This window comes from Mirounga leonina, unplaced genomic scaffold (genome assembly GCF_011800145.1).
Source record: "Mirounga leonina isolate KUSES-001 unplaced genomic scaffold, KU_Mleo_1.0 Mir_94, whole genome shotgun sequence".
NCBI classification, from domain to species: domain Eukaryota; kingdom Metazoa; phylum Chordata; class Mammalia; order Carnivora; family Phocidae; genus Mirounga; species Mirounga leonina.
This window is the reverse complement of record NW_023270855.1, coordinates 45,344,333-45,360,876: the sequence shown is the minus strand read 5'-3', so window position 1 is coordinate 45,360,876 and position 16,544 is coordinate 45,344,333. Positions and strand designations below refer to the sequence as shown.

Sequence of the window (16,544 nt, the reverse complement as noted above, 5' to 3'; positions counted from 1 at the left end):
GGTAGACGCTTAACGACTGAGCCACCCAGGCGCCCCTTTCTTTAGCTTTTTATTTTGAAATAATTTTAGGCTTACAGAACAGTGGTAGAAATCCTAAGAGTTCCAGTAGACACTTCGTCCAGCTGCCCCCCATGTTAGCATCATTCAGGATACAGTCATGTGGCCTAGAAAATAGGCACTGACGCCATGGGGCGGCTCCCCTCCAGCCTGGACCGTGGCCCCCCCCAGAGCTTCCCCTAACGTGCTCCTTCTGGTCCAGGCCCCCACGTTGCACTCGTCATCCTATGTGCCTCGTGTCCCCTGACCCATGATGGCTCCTCGGCCTTTCCATCATGGTCCACAGCCTCTGGACTTGTGCTGAGAACTGCTGGGTCTGGCGTTGTGGAGCGTCCCTCCGGGTGGTCTGTGCGCTGCTTCCTCATTAGCCTGAAGCCTGCACCTTTGGGAGGAATCCCGCTGAAGGCACGTGTCCGTCCTGGGGCACCATGTGGGGGGAGGCGAGCTGCCGGTGGGCCCTGTCGCCGGTGGTGTTGACCTTAATCACTTCGTCAAGATGGGGTCTGCTCATTAGTGACAGGCTGAGTGGCCTTCCCCCGTGGGGATGTGAGTCACGTGCTCCCTCTGTCCCTTCGCTGGGAGCCTCAGCGGCCCCCGAGTCCTCATGTTCATGTATTGGGGAGCACACGTTCCAAGGCATTTGCCAGACCCCCCCCAAGAGGTGCCACCCCCAGCCTCCCTCCTTGCCCCCCCCACCTCATGCACACTTCATTACTGCCTCCGTACTTGCAAACAGCCCTTCACTCAGGGTTCCACCTGCCTTTCTCCATTACGAGCACAGTCGGGCATCTGTCTTCTTTTTTTTTTTTGTCATATTTTAAAGTAGTCTCCTGGTCACCTGGCTGCTTCTTTGCCCTTTTTTTTGGCTTGAGTTGGTTTTGTTTTGTTACTGATTTGAAAGAGCGAAGAGCTCTTTGTTACTTAGAGAACTTAGCATTTGGCCTGAGGGACAAACACCAGGTCCTCCCCCCCCCCCCCCCCAGCTCCCCCAGGGCGAGGATCTCCTCTCCACCCTGTGAGCCTTGGAGCGCTGCCAGGAGGCGCTGGACCCAGGTGAGTGGCTGGCAGCCTGAGACTGCCCACTCTCCGGCGCTGGGGGGCCGTAGGCCCCCCTTCCCTAAAAAGGGCCCTTAGCCTTAGTGTCCCGTGGCTGCCTTGACAAGTCCCCACAGACCAGAGGCCTGAGGCAACACAATTTTAGTCTCTGAATTCTGGAGGTTAAAAGGTCAAAACTGAGGTGTGGGTGGCCGCGCAGTCTCTGAAGGCTCCAGGGCAGGCTCCTGTCTGTACCAGCTACTGACTCCCGGGGGTCCCCGGCTTGTGGCCACATCACCCCAGTCTCTGCCTCCGGTCACATGGCCGTCCTGTCTGTCTCCTCTTCTGTCTGATCAGATCGAGTTGGATGGCGGGATGATCCAGCACTGTCTCATGTCGCGATCCCTTCCTTAATTACATCTGCAAAGACCCTTTTGCAGTCGCACTGGAATCCAATCATAAGTTGCGGGTGGAGACGTCTCTGGGGGGCTCCCGTGACTTGCTTTGGGCACTTTGTCTCCTGCAGTGACACGGTGTCGTAGGTGTGACGGCTCTGTGTGGCGACGTCATTTCTGTCCGCAACCACCACGCCGAGGCCCCCTCGTGAATGGTCTGCATTGAGTTCCCGCAGCAGGTCCTGGAGCCAAACAGCTGAGGGAAGAAAGGTCCACCAGGCTGGACAGGCAGCCCCCTCTGCACCTGCACAGTCTGCCCAACGCAGAGCACCGACCGCCGGTCTCAAACCGGCTCTTGTCTCTTGGGGAGCTCGGAGCAGGAGTTGGAGGGAGGGTGAGGCCACAGAGCAGAGCCGCGTGAGGCTGGGACCAAAGGGTTGGATGCTTTCTCAGGAAGGCACTTTTCACAGAATGTGTCCACATTCAACGTGCCCACGCCCCCAACACAGCCCTGAGGAAGGCTGCACCATCCGTCTGCATGCCTGGATGTGGGGACTGTCCCCTGGGGTCCATAGCATTGGGGATGGTGCTGAGTCACAGCTGTCCACGCTGCGGGTGGGGTGAAACAGTCTCCGTGCCCCCCACAAGCTGATACCCCAGCAGCTGGCTCGGAAAGTTCCCTAGGGCCTAGTTTCTCATTGTGGGTTTGTGAACAGTTTGGCATTTATATAAAAATTGGCAAAGGTAACATTTCCCCTACACCCCACACACCTAATTTCCCCTGCTAATAACACTTCACTTTGGTACGTTCGTCACAACTAATGAGCAAATACTGATAGATGACTAATTAAAGGCCATAGTTTATTCAGATTTCCTCAGTTTTCCCTAATATCCCTTTCTCGTCGCCAAATCCCACCTGACATCTAGTCATCACGTCTCCTTAGGCTCTTCTGGGCTGAGACTGTTTCTCGGACTTTCTTGTTTTCGATGACCCTGACAGTTTTGAGAACTCCCCCTATTCCAGAGCAAAGCAGCTATACAAATTATTTGGGATTCTTCTGCCTGGGAGATTGCCTCTTCCCATTTATTTATGAATTCAATCATGTCTTTTTTTTTTTTTTAAGATTTTTTTTTTTTTTTTTTAAGATTTATTTTTTATTTACTTGACAGAGAGAGACACAGTGAGAGAGGGAACACAAGCAGGGGGAGTGGGAGAGGGAGAAGCAGGCTTCCCGCGGAGCAGGGAGCCCGATGTAGGGCTCTATCCCAGGACCCTGGGATCATGACCTGAGCCGAAGGCAGACACCTAACAACTGAGCCACCCAGGTGCCCCAGATTTTAAGTAATCTCCACACCTAACGTGTGGCTCAAACTCACAACCCTGAGCTCAAGAGTCACATGCTCCACTGACTGAGCCAGCCAGGCTCCCCTAATCATTTATTTCTAACTGTGGACTTGTGGATATTTATTTTATACCTTGGGCTATAATCCAGTGCTTGTTGCTCAGAGCGTTCCGGCTTTGGCCACTGGCAGCTCTGTGATTCTCCTCCCTCTCCCATTGTCACACCCGCATTGGTTTGGTTCCTCCCTGGCACCTCAGGGTGCTCTGGGCTCATTCCTCCCCTGTCTTAGAAGCAGCCATTCCTCCTGGAGCCAGGGCCCAGTTGAGATGGGAAACAGCAGCAGAGGACAAGTGGAGGGGAATCCTGTTTGTGCTTTCTAGGGCCTTCTGCCCCGGCATTGACGTGGGGTCCCCAGGAGGACCTGGAGGGCAGGAGGGGCCTTCACAGACCGCTCAGGGGATGTCTGCATCATTTGCATCATTTTACAGGAAAGTGCATCGATTTATTGGATAATCTTAAAGCACGGGAACCGAGACCCCCAGGAACCCCAGTGCACAGTTGGCATCTTGGTGACACTCGTCCTTCATCCTTTTTTCTGTCTATTCTCCTCACTGTGGTTTGCTGAGCTTTCCTGAGCTTTGTGGGTACTTCCACCTAGAGGTTAAATGGAGGTTTCCGGGGAGGAATCCTCAAATATTAGGACTCTTTACTGTAAGCTTGGCCAGAAAGATTGGGCAAACTTGCAGTAGGAAAGAGAGTAATTTTCTAAGTGTTTCTTTGGATAGATATTCAGGTCCAAGCTGACAAAAGCCCAGTGGGTGCTTGGGTCCAGGCAGGTGGGGCCACCTCTGCCTCCTGCTGTGTGACCTTCAGAGGTGGCTTCACCTCTCTGAGCCCATCTGCCAGGTGGTACTGGGTTAAAAAAAAAACAACAGACAACTCAGAGACCTGTTTGTGATGATCAAGTCAGAGAGCCGATGAGAAGGGCTTTTGGCAGTGATTAAGCGATCTGCGCTGGGGACTGCCATTCGGATGCAGGTGCCCGCGTCCTTCCCCTGCAGGGAAACAAGCCAGGCTGGGAAGAGCACCCTGCTAGGGCAGTTCTGGCTTCGGGTGACTCAGGGATGAGTCACAGGCCTGAGGCGGGTCGGGTTGGCCCTCCTCTCGCCAGGTCTCACCGTACCCCCTCTCTCCCAGGACTGAGTCTCCTGCCGCCCAGAGCTGGCCTGGAATGGGTAATGGTGTGAAGGAGAGTACGGCGCGTGTGCGTGAGGATGCCGAGGCCATCCTGCCCTCACCCGTCAATTCCAAGGCAAGTACCCTGCCTCCCCGATGGGCGTTTTCCTGAGGTCCCTTTTCTGTGTTCCTGCACCCCATGGCAAATTGCCCCCACACACACACACACACTGGGTGGAGCTGTGTTGGTGTGAGGCCATTGGCAGAGGGGGGTGCAGGAGGTTGGCCTCCTTCTGTTCCATTTAAAGTCCCGTTTGTGATGTGGATCCAGTCTGCCCAGCCACTTGGTAAGAAGCCAGAACCTTGCCCAAATTTGGCTAGGAAGTCAAAAGGTGTCCTTGAACTCCTTTTCTCGCTGGGATTTGTGAGCACGTCACAGGCGGGCGCTCGCATGCAGGGTGTGCTCTCGGCTCCCAGTCTCCTCTCTCAGGTTCATCTCTGATTCCACCCTTCTCTCGGAGAAAAGGTATATTCCCTTTGAAAGAAATGGGGTCAGCCCTGTCCTCGTTCACCGAAGAAGCCGGTAGAAGCTCTTCTGGCTGAACCTGGAGCACAGACTGACCCAGCCCCACGCAGAAACCCCGCGCCGGGGCCCACGGGCCATTCTCAAAGTCCACGGGGTCAAAGGCCGAAGCGGCATCATTCTCCGGCCTTCCCCAGCTTTCCTCAAATTCTGGGGCACCCTGGGAAGCACCAGATGGACAGGAGGACTGGTTTGTAGGGTCAGCGTGTGGGGCCACCGTCGCCATGCTGGGGGTGGATGCGCGGGAGCAAGGCCAAACCCCAGAGCGCGCACATCTGTCCCTCATGGTGTAGCGAACTCCCCAGCCCCTGGCGGGCGGGCTGAATCCCACCGAGCGGACGTGCCCAGCCACGGACCCGGTGCCCGTCGTGCTCTGGGACACAGCCAGTGCTGGTTTTCCTCTACACTGGCCCGCGCGGCCGCCATCAGTCTTGGTTCGCTCAGCCAGCCTGATGGGGGGAGCCTACTGTGTCAGGTCCCATGTCTTTGGTGAAGGAGCTGAGCATCTTCTCGTGGCGTTCACAGCCCGCGGGGCTCCTGTCTGTGGATCGCCCGCTCGCTCTCTACTGGGCCATCTGGCTCGTTCTGTGCTTGCGCGCGCTCTCCATCTAACACATATGGCGCACCTGGCCGTTCCGTGACGCCGGCGTCGAGCTCTTCAAAGAATCAGCCGGCCCTGGTCACTTAAGAGTCACTGGGAGCGTTGGCCAAAGGCGGCGGCCGCCTCGTCCGGCGAGCACAGGGGTTGGGCTCGCGGCACATCCCCGGAGTGCCACATCCTGAGTGAGGTTTAAGGACACGAGTGCCCGGCCCGTGAGCGCGAGCACCACAGGCTGCCCGGAAAGCTGCCTAGTAAAGGCCGTGGAAGGGGCGCCTCGGCTTCGCCTCTAGAGCAGCAGGGACCGTCCGTGGGGTGCGCCCTCGCCTCCCAGCGGTGCACAAGGTGAACCGTCATCACGCTGACCCCCAGAGGAGGTTGGGACCCGGTTGGGCCTCGGAGCTGGTGCCAGGAACACCGCCGAACCTTTTGGCGCCTGACATCCACACTTCACAAAGCGGGTGGAGCCAGACCTCCAGAACCTTGCTGTGCGATCCAGAAAAGGCAGGGGTCCCCCAGTGACAGGCTTCCGTGCAGGAAGAAGCTGGAATCCAGAGGTGAAGCTCCACTTCAGAAACTTAGGAGGGAAAACACTGCCGTGGGAAATCGCTTCTCTGGGGAGGGGAGGGCCCGGCTGCTGGAGGAAGTCCTGGGAACATTAAGGGAAAGGAGCTGAAGCCCCCCAGGGACAGGGCCAGGTTGTAGGGCATCACAGCCCCAGGGAGCACCCAGACCCCGCCAGGAGACAGCATGTCAGTGTGTCAGAGGCGAGGAAAGGAGGATCAGAGAGGCCATCAGTCACTGCAAGCAATCGGGACAGAGCCCAGATTCAGGCCAGGTGTGCGGACGGGCTTGGAGCCCAGCCCTTCACCCCTGATCCACCCGCTGAGCTGAGCAAACCTGGGGAGTGGCCCTGGACCCCATCATGCCCACTCAGACCCAGGCTGCCAGTTGTACCCCCCAAATGCCCCTTATCCGTCCCCTAGTCCTAGCCCCCATCTCTCCACCCTGAGCTTCTGCATGCACTGCCTCCTCTCTGGTTACAGTTAAAATGGCCTGTCTACTTTCTGTGCGTTTCCATTTCTCTTTGGGTAAACACCAGCCTGCTTGCTGAGCCCCCAGGTTCCTTGGAGTCCAGCCCCCACCCTCCTTTCATCTCCTCTCTCCTCCCTATGCCCCCTTCCTTTTGCTGTGTCAACCACCTGCCTTTCTTGTGGTCCCCCAGGACCCCCGGCTTTTTCTCACCTGGGCCGCTGGGTTTTCCATTCCTCCCCTTCTTATATGATCTCTCTCTCTCTCTCTCTCTCTCACACGCACATGCACACACACACACACACAAACATAACCCAGTTAGCTGCACCTCATCTTTCAACCTCAGCCCCTCACCCCCGACCCCATGTTCTCCCAGGACCCTAAGGCCCCTCCTTACAGCCATCCTGGATTGGTGACTCGACACATTTTAATGTAATGTAATTTAATTAATTTATTTATTTGAGAGCGAGAGCTTGAGCAGGAGGAAGATCAGAGGGAGAGGGACAAGCAGACTCTGTACTGAGTGTGGAGCCCGATGTGGGGCTTGATCTCAGGACCCTGAGATCATGACCTGAGCCAAAATCAAGGTCAACACTTAACCGCCTGAGCCACCCCGGTTCCCCTACATGTTTGTCTAAAGCTTTAGTTCATGTCTGGCTCTCCCTGTGGACTGGCAGCCCCAGGGGCAGGGAGGTGTTGTACCCACTTCCCTACCCACACACAGTGTCCCAAGGCCCCTCAGGGCACCTGGTTCCTGTCAGACTCTAGGGACTCCTGGGATCACTGACCTGCCCCTCACCGTCCTTCCTCACTGTGGAGCCAGGGAAGATGGGAGCCCCTCCCGTCCCCAGTGCTCCCCGTGATTGCTTGGCGAGAGTTCTGTGGCTGAGTCAGCTGGGGAAACAGAGACTCCAACCTGATGAGTAGGTGACTTCTTGTGCGACTCCTCACGGGGAGCGTCGAGAAGACTCGGGAAAGTGCTGGCTCCGAGGCTGGCCTCGTGATGCAGGCCGGCCACCATCACCACCACCCTCACCTTGGTTGGATAAAGAACCACAGATGCCGGCCACCGTGGGCCTGATGGAAAGTTGTGGAATGGGGTCACACGGACACAGGGTCTGCTTGCTCGATACCGGCCTGATCCCCAGACCACAGGGGCCCTTGTCCAGTGCACACAGGCAGTGGGCACAGCCAGAGTCTGCACTTGGTGGGGGGGTGACCCTTCTGTTTGGGGTCAGTCTGCCCTAGGCTGTCTCTGAGAAGTTGGAAACTCATGGGACAGCCCCGCCAGTGGGTCACCTCTCATGCGGATGGTCCCTGTCCCCCCAGGAAGGTTTTCATTATGTCCCACCCAGGTTCTGTGGCTGGTGGACTCATGACAGCCTGCCCCGGGCCCAGCAGGGCTGTGATGCTTGCACAGTTTTGCCTTTTACAGCCCTCGAGGGGACAGAAGGAAGATGCTCCTCCTGGGGGCGGTCGCCAGCAGAGCCGACCCCTGTCCCTGTCTCTCTCCTGATAGACTGTATTCTGTGTTTTCTTGCAGAGTGATCACAGGCAAGTTCTCAGCTCCCTCCTGTCTGGGGCCCTGGCCGGTGCTCTTGCTAAAACGGCGGTAGCTCCCCTGGACCGAACCAAAATCATCTTCCAAGGTAAATGCTCTCTGTCCGTCTGTCCTGTGTGATGGAGATGCTTCCTGGCAGTCCCCCCTCCTCCACAGCCGCCGATCTGCACTGCAAATTGGCTTTAAAAAATGCCTCTTTAAAATTGACTTAGAAACTCTGTTAGCATCCCAGGGCTGCCATCACAAAGTACCACAAACCAAGCAGCTTACTTTCTAGAGGCCAGAAGTCTGAAATCAAGGTGCCAGCTGGGTCGGTTCGTTTTGCAGACTCTAGGGGATGAGCCCTCCTTGCCTCTTCCAGCGCCCCGGGCTCCAGGCATCTCTGGCTTATGGTCACAGCGCCCCAGTCTCTGCTTTCCCCTTCGTGTCTGTGTCTTCTCCTCTTAGAAGGACACTTGTCATTGGATTTAGGGCCCACTCCACTCCAGTATGACCTCATCTTAATTTAATTACATCTGCAAAGACCTGTTTCCAAATAAAGTCACCTTCACTTGTACTGGGCTCAAGGACACAGACATATCCTTTGGGGACCATCATGCTCCCTCCTTGGGTTGAGCAGCCACAGGGTCCCCTGAGATGAGGCCTTTCTGTCCCACAGACAGTGACCAGTGCCTACAAGAGGGCAGTCACAAGCTGGGACCCCTGCCCCTCCACTGTTTGGGAGGAAGGGACTGCAGATTCAAGCCAGGCCGTCCCCCTTGCACGAGCTGGTCCCTTAGCCTCCCCGTGCCTCCGTTTCCCCATCCACAAAACAGGATGTTAATATCAACCTCCATAAGGAGCGAGCCAGCGTGGGAAAGGGCGTGCGGCTGGGCACCTGCCTCCCCATGTGTCGGCAGCCTTGTCACCTGGAGCGAATGCAAAGCGTAGCACCCTGCAGGGAGCTGGGCTTAGCTCTGGTGGCCTCAGTGTGGATACACGTCCGCACAGATGCGGGTGCGAGGGTGTCCTGGGAGCGCGGCAGACACTCCGCAACGCTGCGGGAGCGAGGAGAGGGAGGCTGCAAGACCACGATCCCTGCTGGCCGCAGCGGCTCGGGGGGTGGGGGGGCTGCCAGCGGAGCACGCGTGGCATCGGGGAGCGAGGTGGCCGCCAGCGAGGGTGGGAGAGGCTGGTCGGGGCGCCACTCCCACACCTGTGGGAAGAAAGGGCGGGCTCTCGGCGGCGAACACGCCTGGGCCTTGTTCTGAGAGGCCCAGGCCCTTCAGTTCCTCTGCACGGCTGGTGGCTAGGAGGCCTTTCTCGAAGGGGTTTGGTTGAATTGGGGTCCAGCCGGGTGCAGGGTGCTGAGTGTCAACCCCAAGAGGCACAGGCCTCTGCAGAGACCCTCACTTTTCCCGGGAGGGAGGTGGCAGCTCAGCTCCCCTGCCTGGGGATAAGTTGACGTACTGGGGGCCCTGGGCCCCGGGGTGCGGGGTGCAGCAGGTGAGGAGGTTCCCTAGAGGAGGGCGACCGTGATCGGGAATGCCCTGCACGTCGGCCCCTGGCGGGGGAGCCTCCACAGTGCCTGTTCTCATTCCCCGTGCTCAGACCCGATCCCTGCATTAGGGCTCCCATAGACCCAGGTCCCGTCCTTCACATCTAATGGTCTCTGTTGTGTTTGTTTGTTTGTTTTTTGCAGTGTCTTCAAAAAGATTTTCTGCCAAGGTAAGCCACTAGGTCACCAACTCCTGGCTCTGGGGCCATCACCATGTGCCCTGCTAGGCTGGCAGGAGGTGGTGGAGGCACACGGCCCAGGGGTGGAGGGAGAGGCTTTTCAACGTGTTTTTTCCCTCTGGTTCCCCCACAAGCCAGTTCCCTGAGCTGCCAGGGGACCGAGGCCTCCCGCACCAGGCCCCTTGGCACCCCAAGCTCTGCCTGGATGTAGTCCACTCTGGCCTCATCCTTGGGGTGGGGAGAGGACTTGGAGTTATAAACCCATGATTTCACATTTGATTCATTTCTTTTAAAGATTTTATTTATTTGTTAGAGAGAGAGAAAGTGCAAATGCAAGAGCAGGGGGAGGGGGAGGGACGGAGGGAGAAACAGGCTTCCCGCTGAGCAGGGAGCCTGATGCGGGGCTTGATCCCAGGACCCTGGGATCATGACCTGCGCCAAAGGCAGACACTTAACCAACTGAGCCACCCAGACGTCCCACATTTGATTCATTTTTAAACAGAGAGCAGGCATTACCTTCTTGGGAAAAGATAAAGAATATCTTTAGAAGCTAGACTACCAGACAGACCAATCAAACACCCTCTGTGTGGGGCTGTCACCTGCAAACCTGGTTTGCCCTGGCTCACTTTACTGTTCGTAAGGTTAGGGGACTAGGGAGAGAGGGGTCCCCACATGGGGCCCAGAGAATATGGGGGAGGCAAGGTGTGGTGGGATCGATAATGTGGGCCCCAGTCACATTTCACCGCGGAGCAGGGAGAGGGGCAGGCAAGGGCATTGACCGTGCCCCTCCCCCCCAGGAGGCCTTTAGGCTCCTCTACTTCACCTACCTCAACGAGGGCTTCTTCAGCCTGTGGCGCGGGAACTCGGCCACCATGGTGCGCGTGGTGCCCTATGCCGCCATCCAGTTCAGCGCCCACGAGGAGTACAAGCGCATCCTAGGCCGCTACTACGGCTTCCGCGGAGAGTGAGTGCCCGCCCCCAGCCGCCCCCCAAAACCCTCTCGGCTCTACCCCATCACCTGCCCTCCTGTCTTCCGTACGCTCACCATGGCAGAAGTCCTGTCCTTTGCCTGCTCTTCCCTCAGAACCTAAGTCCCAGCGGGACCCGTGATCCCAGCCGTGCCCCCCAGAGTCTGAGGGAAGGAGCGCTTCATTCACTCACCCACACAAGCCGACGGGAAGGAAAGGCAGCCATGGGAACCTCAAAATGACATCCACTCAAGAGACCCCATCGCTCGGCCATGAGGAAGCCAGCCCCTGGCCATTCCTTGGTTCTCCCCACTGGCCGAGACCTGTGGGCACCCCAAATCTTGAGGGGGGTCTCACTTTCTCTCCGCCCCCTCTTTCAGAGCCCTGCCGCCTGGGCCCCGCCTCCTTGCGGGCGCACTGGCTGGAACGACCGCTGCTTCTCTGACCTACCCCCTGGACCTGGTCCGAGCCAGGATGGCCGTGACCCCAAAAGAAATGTGAGTTCCTGGGCCAGGCGTGCCATTCTGCAGCTGCCCCAGAAAAGCAGTAATTGTTCTTTCACCCTAAGGGTCAGCTTCTACTTACATCGAACTGAAAGTCTTCCTTTTTTTTTTTAAGATTTATCCATCCATTTTTAGAGAGAGATTAGGGTGGGGGCAGGGGCTGAGGGAGAGGGAGAGAGAATCCCAGGCAGACTCCACACTGAGCGGGGAGCCTGACGCGGGTCTGATCCCGACCCCGAGATCATGACCGGAGCCGAAACCAAGAGTCGGATGTTTAACCGACTGCGCCCCCCAGGCGCCCCCCAAAGTCTTCATTTTGAATTAGCACAGATAGGTTACAAATGCCCGTGGTTAAGACAAGGGCCTTTCCCCCAGTGATCTGGCAGCGAAGGTGGGATATGGCCTGAGGCACGCATTGCCCCCCCTCTCCAGTGCCAAGGCTTTTGCGACGCGGTTGTGTTCCTTAAAGCAAGCACCCGCATCCAGTCCCCAGCCCGCCGGACTCCGGGAGGGGGCTGAGCTTCAGTTGAGGCTGGCAGCCCCTCTTCGTGCCCACGGCCCACGGCCCACCCGCTCGTCCCTCTGCCCTGCAGGTACAGCAACATCTTTCACGTCTTCATCCGTATCTCCCGAGAAGAGGGCCTGAAGACCCTCTACCACGGATTCACGCCCACCGTGCTGGGGGTCATTCCCTACGCGGGGCTGAGTTTCTTCACCTATGAGACGCTCAAGAGCCTGCACAGAGGTAAGGAGCCGGGAGCGCGGGCCGCATAGACTCAGAGGCGGGCCACTGAGGTCCCTGCGCTGGGAGGGACGGGCTCCCGGCCAAGGTCCAAATCAGAATGAGACAGACACCGAGCCGCCACGGAGGCAGCTGGACTCCCAACCTCCCGTGCCGAGTTTTAAGACCAGCTTGGTGAAGTCCTGAGTGTCACCAAGCGCAGTGGCAGCCCCTTGTGCCCAGAGCAGCCCGGTACAGCCTAGCTGGAAGAGGAAGAGCCCTCTCGGGTGGTAGTAATTTTGAGAAACTCAGTGCAGGAAAGCACAGAGAACCGTATACTGCTGCCCGAACCTGCTGCCCTGGGCGACCAGGTGTCAACAGTGTTCCAAGATGGTTTTTGTTAAAGAAAGCACATGTTCCAGGTGACTCTGAGGTCCTGTGTTCCCCGCCTCCAGCCCCACTCCCTCTGCGGGGCCCCAGGCCGCCTCTGAGTCCATCCCACCGCCTTATCCAAGGTCTGTCCCATTGTCCTTTTTTTTTTTTTTTTAAAGATTTTTTTTATTTACTTGAGAGAGAGAATGAGAGAGAGAGAGCGCACGAGAGGGGGGAGGGTCAGAGGCAGAAGCAGACTTCCCGCCAAGCAGGGAGCCCGATGCGGGACTCGATCCCGGGTCTCCAGGATCATGACCTGAGCCGAAGGCAGTCGCTTAACCGACTGAGCCACCCAGGTACCCTGTCCCATTGTCCTTTGAGCCGTGGAGTGGGCCTCCCCTGCTGGGGGGGCCCTTACATGTTTCCAGGTTGTCAGTGATCCGCAGACACCCCGGAGCGCCTCCCTGCACGTTGGGTGTGAGTCCCAGGTTTTGGGATTTACTCCACTTGCTGCTCTCCCCAGCCCTGTGCCCACTCACCCACCCCACTCGGGTGCAGGCGGATTCCTTCGTGTTCGGCCGGTGTGCCGAGTGAAGAGTGCGGTCTCACTGGGGTCAGTGCCTCGCATTAAATAGACAAGCACACATTTTTAAAGAACCCTGTTGTTTGGTTGCTGCGCCCTCCTCCATCCCGCCCACATGTCCTGTCCTGGCAGCTGCTTGCCTCACCACGCCCCTGCATCCCTGCAGAGGGTGCCCGCGGAGCAGGCTTGGGGGGGGCGGTGGAGAGGGCTGCAGACGGGAACGAGAGTGATTAGACGTGAGCTCGCTCTGGCTGGTGGGACTTGGTTAAATGACTATTAGTGCATTTCTGCCTTTTTAAAAACTTCTCTTCTCAAAAGGAATGGCAGGGAGGTGAGGAGGCGGGGGCGGGAAGGCCCCGGGGAGCCAGGGGGTCTGGATCCAAAGCAGTGAAGGAGTGTGAGCAGCAGGTGCGGGGCGGATTCAGCACGGGGTGCGTGCCTGCCCCCGGCCACATGCTTACGCGGCCCCTCTGTCCCTCGCCCGCAGAGTACAGCGGCCGCCCGCAGCCCTACCCCTTCGAGCGCATGATATTTGGGGCCTGTGCCGGCCTCATCGGGCAGTCGGCCTCGTACCCGCTGGACGTGGTGCGGCGGCGCATGCAGACGGCTGGGGTCATGGGTCACCCGCACGCCTCCATCATGCACACGCTGCGTGCCATCGTGCGGGAGGAGGGCGCCGTGCGTGGCCTCTACAAGGGCCTGAGCATGAACTGGCTCAAGGGCCCCATCGCCGTGGGCATCAGCTTCACCACCTTCGACCTCATGCAGATCCTGCTGCGGCACCTGCAGAGCTAGGGCCTCTGAGGGCCGGCAGCTCTCGAGACGGGGAACCGAGCGTCCACGTGCGGCCGGTGGACCACTGACCCCTTTTGTTTTCTGAGCCTGTGGAGTGACGGCGTAATTGGTTCCACCCTGGGAACCACGTCGTCGGAGCACCTTGTAGAACAAGCTGGGGGGCCTGGCCTCGGTCCCCAAAGCCAGCGGCCCTTGAAGTGCAATGTTGGGACTGGTGGGCGGCGCTCTCGCGCTCTCCCCAGCCCTCCTCCCCAGGGCTGGCCCTGCCTCCTGGAGAGCTTGCCCCAAATACCCTGAGCTGGGAGTGACCAGCGCCACCTCCTGGCGCTCTGTGACCTTGGACGTGCTCCTGGTTCTAGTGACCCCATGCCCACTGGGCCCAGAGCCCGACTCCGCCTGCCCCTGTGCCCACAGAGGGGAGGGAGCCCCACGGTGTACAGAGAGGCACCTCCGGGCCCTGGTGAGGTAGGGCTAGCCTCCTGCTCAGCTGCGGCTAGAAAAACAGCCTCTTGCCCCACCCCCACCCCCACCCCACCTGTCCTGCCTTTGTCACTTCCCAGGTGACATGACTCCTGTGTCACCAGAGCCTCCTGCTCGGGAACAGCCTTCTCCCAAGAGCATTATTTGGATCCTGGACTCCGTGGCCAAAGTAGGGCCCCAGGAGTGGGTCTTCCCCTCTGTTGCCTACCCACCCAGTGTGTAATGTTCCCAGGAGGGTCACGCCTCCTCCAGGCAGCAGGGTGTGAGGAATCGCCATGGGTTTGGGTGTGAGTCCTAACCTGGAGGCATCTGCTGAGAACTGGGGACCCAGGTCACCTCCTCTGGGCCAGGAAGCTCCCATCCCTGTCCACAGGCCGCACCAACAGAGGCCAGGCCTCAGGCCCTAACCCTCGGCGCCTAGGCACAGCGGCTCCTGGGGGGGCCTGTGGCATCTTGCATGTCCCTGGCTCCCCACCTGAGCAGGTGCTTGGCCAGGACTGAGGGCAGTTGAAGGCACAAAGGGTGGTCTGATTGCCGTGAAGAGAGTGCTTGGAGGCGACTGACAGCCTTGATCCTCCCAAAGTGGGAGCCCCTGAGACGGTATGTGGCCTGGGGGTGGGAATTGGGGTACCCTAGGGCACCCCCAGGGAGCGGATCTCATGGAGAAGTCCCCTGGGGTCTGCCAGGTGTCACAGGGACGCATAAACGCCCATTTCCGAATGACGTGTGGAATTTCTTGATTTCTTTTGGTTTTGCTTTTCAATCTGGCTGCCCCTGGGTCTCGTCACCGTAAACCCTGACCGGCCCCATCTGGTTCCAGGCGGAGAGTGACGGGGGGTGACCAGATCGCTCCACAGCCACCCTGCGTGAAAGGGTCTGAGAGGGCATGTTTGCCCCACGCACATTTCCAGTCGTGACTTTCATTTCTCCCTTGCGTTCTGTCCCATTACTGTTCTTACCTTGGACCTGCGGGTGTGAAGATCCCTCTCTGTCCTTCCTTGCATGTGTCCACCGGCCGGCCTGAGGCTCGTCCCCAGGGTCCCATGGCTGTTCTGTTGAGGGGGCGTCCCACCTCCTCTGCCGGCCTTGCCCAGTGCCCAGGGCCCAGGGCCCAGGGCCCAGAGAGGCAGGAGAGGCAGGGACCCCTCACAGGGAGATGGGCTGGGGGGCCACCCCCGGCAGGTGAGACCAAATGAATGGTTGGGCGGCACCCTTCTCTGAGCCGCAGAGCGGAGGGCCCCCAGGTCCTGCTGGCCCTGCTGTGCCTCCTCCAGGTGGCTCTCAGCCGAGTGAGCCTCAGCAGCAACCCCCCCCAGCCCTGCACACAGCTGGGCGGTGCCCTCCACGGCTACACCCCTCCCACTGGTGTCCATCCTGATCTGGAGTTCCATTTTGATGCCATGAAGACACTTTGTTTATATATAATGTTTATATATTTTAAAGATTTGTGCCAAGAGAGTATATTTAATAAAAATTAAAATGACGTTTTTTTCTGTCCTTCTTCGGCTCTAACCCCCAACCTCCACTCCCTGTGAACCAAAAACAGGGTTAGGGTTGAGGTTATTTTGACAGATTTTTTAATATATTCTTGAATATACTTTTTTTTTTTTTTAAGTAGGCCCCACGCCCAATGTGGGGTTGAGCTCAAGACCCTGAGGTCAAGAGTCGCTTGCTCAGAGTACCTGGATGACTCAGTCGGTTAAGCGTCCGGCTCTTGGTTTCGACTCTTGGTTCCGGCTCAGGTGGTGATCTCAAGGTTGTGGGATTGAGCCCTGTCTCAGGCTCTGTGCTGGGCCTGCAGCCTGCTTGGGAGGCTCTCTCTGCCCCACCCCTACCTCTCCCTCTCTGAGAATAAGAAAAAAGAGCCGCGTACTCTACGCACTGAGCCAGCCAGGCACCCCCCTTGAATAAGCCTTTTTAATGTGTTTCTTGTTTGAATTATTACTACATACAGGTCTTCTAGAAAACTCCATCTGCACAAAAGGGTTGTGGTGAGAAGGTCGGCCTGCCAGTTCCCTCCGCCAAGGTGTCGTCTTTTACCAGTTTCTCACGTGTCCTTCTGGAGACATCCTGTGCATAAACACTTGTCCCTTCTGAGGACATACGGGGCGAGCCACGTCACCAGTCGGAATGGGTTGCATCCTGCCGCAGCGAGCAGGGCCGCCAAGTCCTGTTGTTTGTCTCCCGTGCCCTGCCCGCCTGTCGAGTGCCAGGGCCTCCCCACTTCGGCCGGTTGAGGCTTTAGGAGCGAGTGTGGCTGTCTGCGGGGGCCCGAGATCGAGGCCACCAGAGGTCTCACGGTGGCCATGCAGACTTGCTTCCGCCACAGCCCATCTCCTGGACCAACTTGTAGGGCCGCCCCAACCAGAGGCGGGAAGTGGGAGCCTCCACATGCCAGGGGAGGGGCGACTGGGTGAGCGCGTGCGCCTCTCGTGGGCGGGCGCTGTCTGCAGGGGGCGGTGCTTCAGTACGTTCTGCCCCGGGGCGGGCGCTGTCTGCAGGGGGCGGTGCTTCAGTACGTTCTGCCCCGCGGGGCGGAGCCGCTTGCCTGCTGCTTTCATCCCACCGGATTCGTACACCTTGGCTCCTTGTGTGTATGGTTTGTCTCATTGTTTAGGAACAGTTG

General features: G+C 58.3%; 1 protein-coding gene across 1 annotated transcript in view; it reads left to right on the top strand.

Moving 5' to 3' along the window:
* The window catches only part of SLC25A42 (solute carrier family 25 member 42), a 28,268-nt gene extending 12,866 nt beyond the window's left edge, over positions 1-15,402 (top strand). Inside the window, exons 2-8 of the mRNA XM_034997645.1 lie at positions 4,028-4,142; positions 7,763-7,868; positions 9,462-9,487; positions 10,294-10,460; positions 10,845-10,961; positions 11,561-11,712; positions 13,131-15,402. Of these exons, the coding sequence (XP_034853536.1) occupies positions 4,062-4,142; positions 7,763-7,868; positions 9,462-9,487; positions 10,294-10,460; positions 10,845-10,961; positions 11,561-11,712; positions 13,131-13,438 (957 nt within the window). The 5' untranslated portion in view covers positions 4,028-4,061 and the 3' untranslated portion in view covers positions 13,439-15,402. The remainder of the gene's footprint in view (positions 1-4,027; positions 4,143-7,762; positions 7,869-9,461; positions 9,488-10,293; positions 10,461-10,844; positions 10,962-11,560; positions 11,713-13,130) is intronic.
* The last annotated feature ends 1,142 nt before the right edge of the window (positions 15,403-16,544 follow it).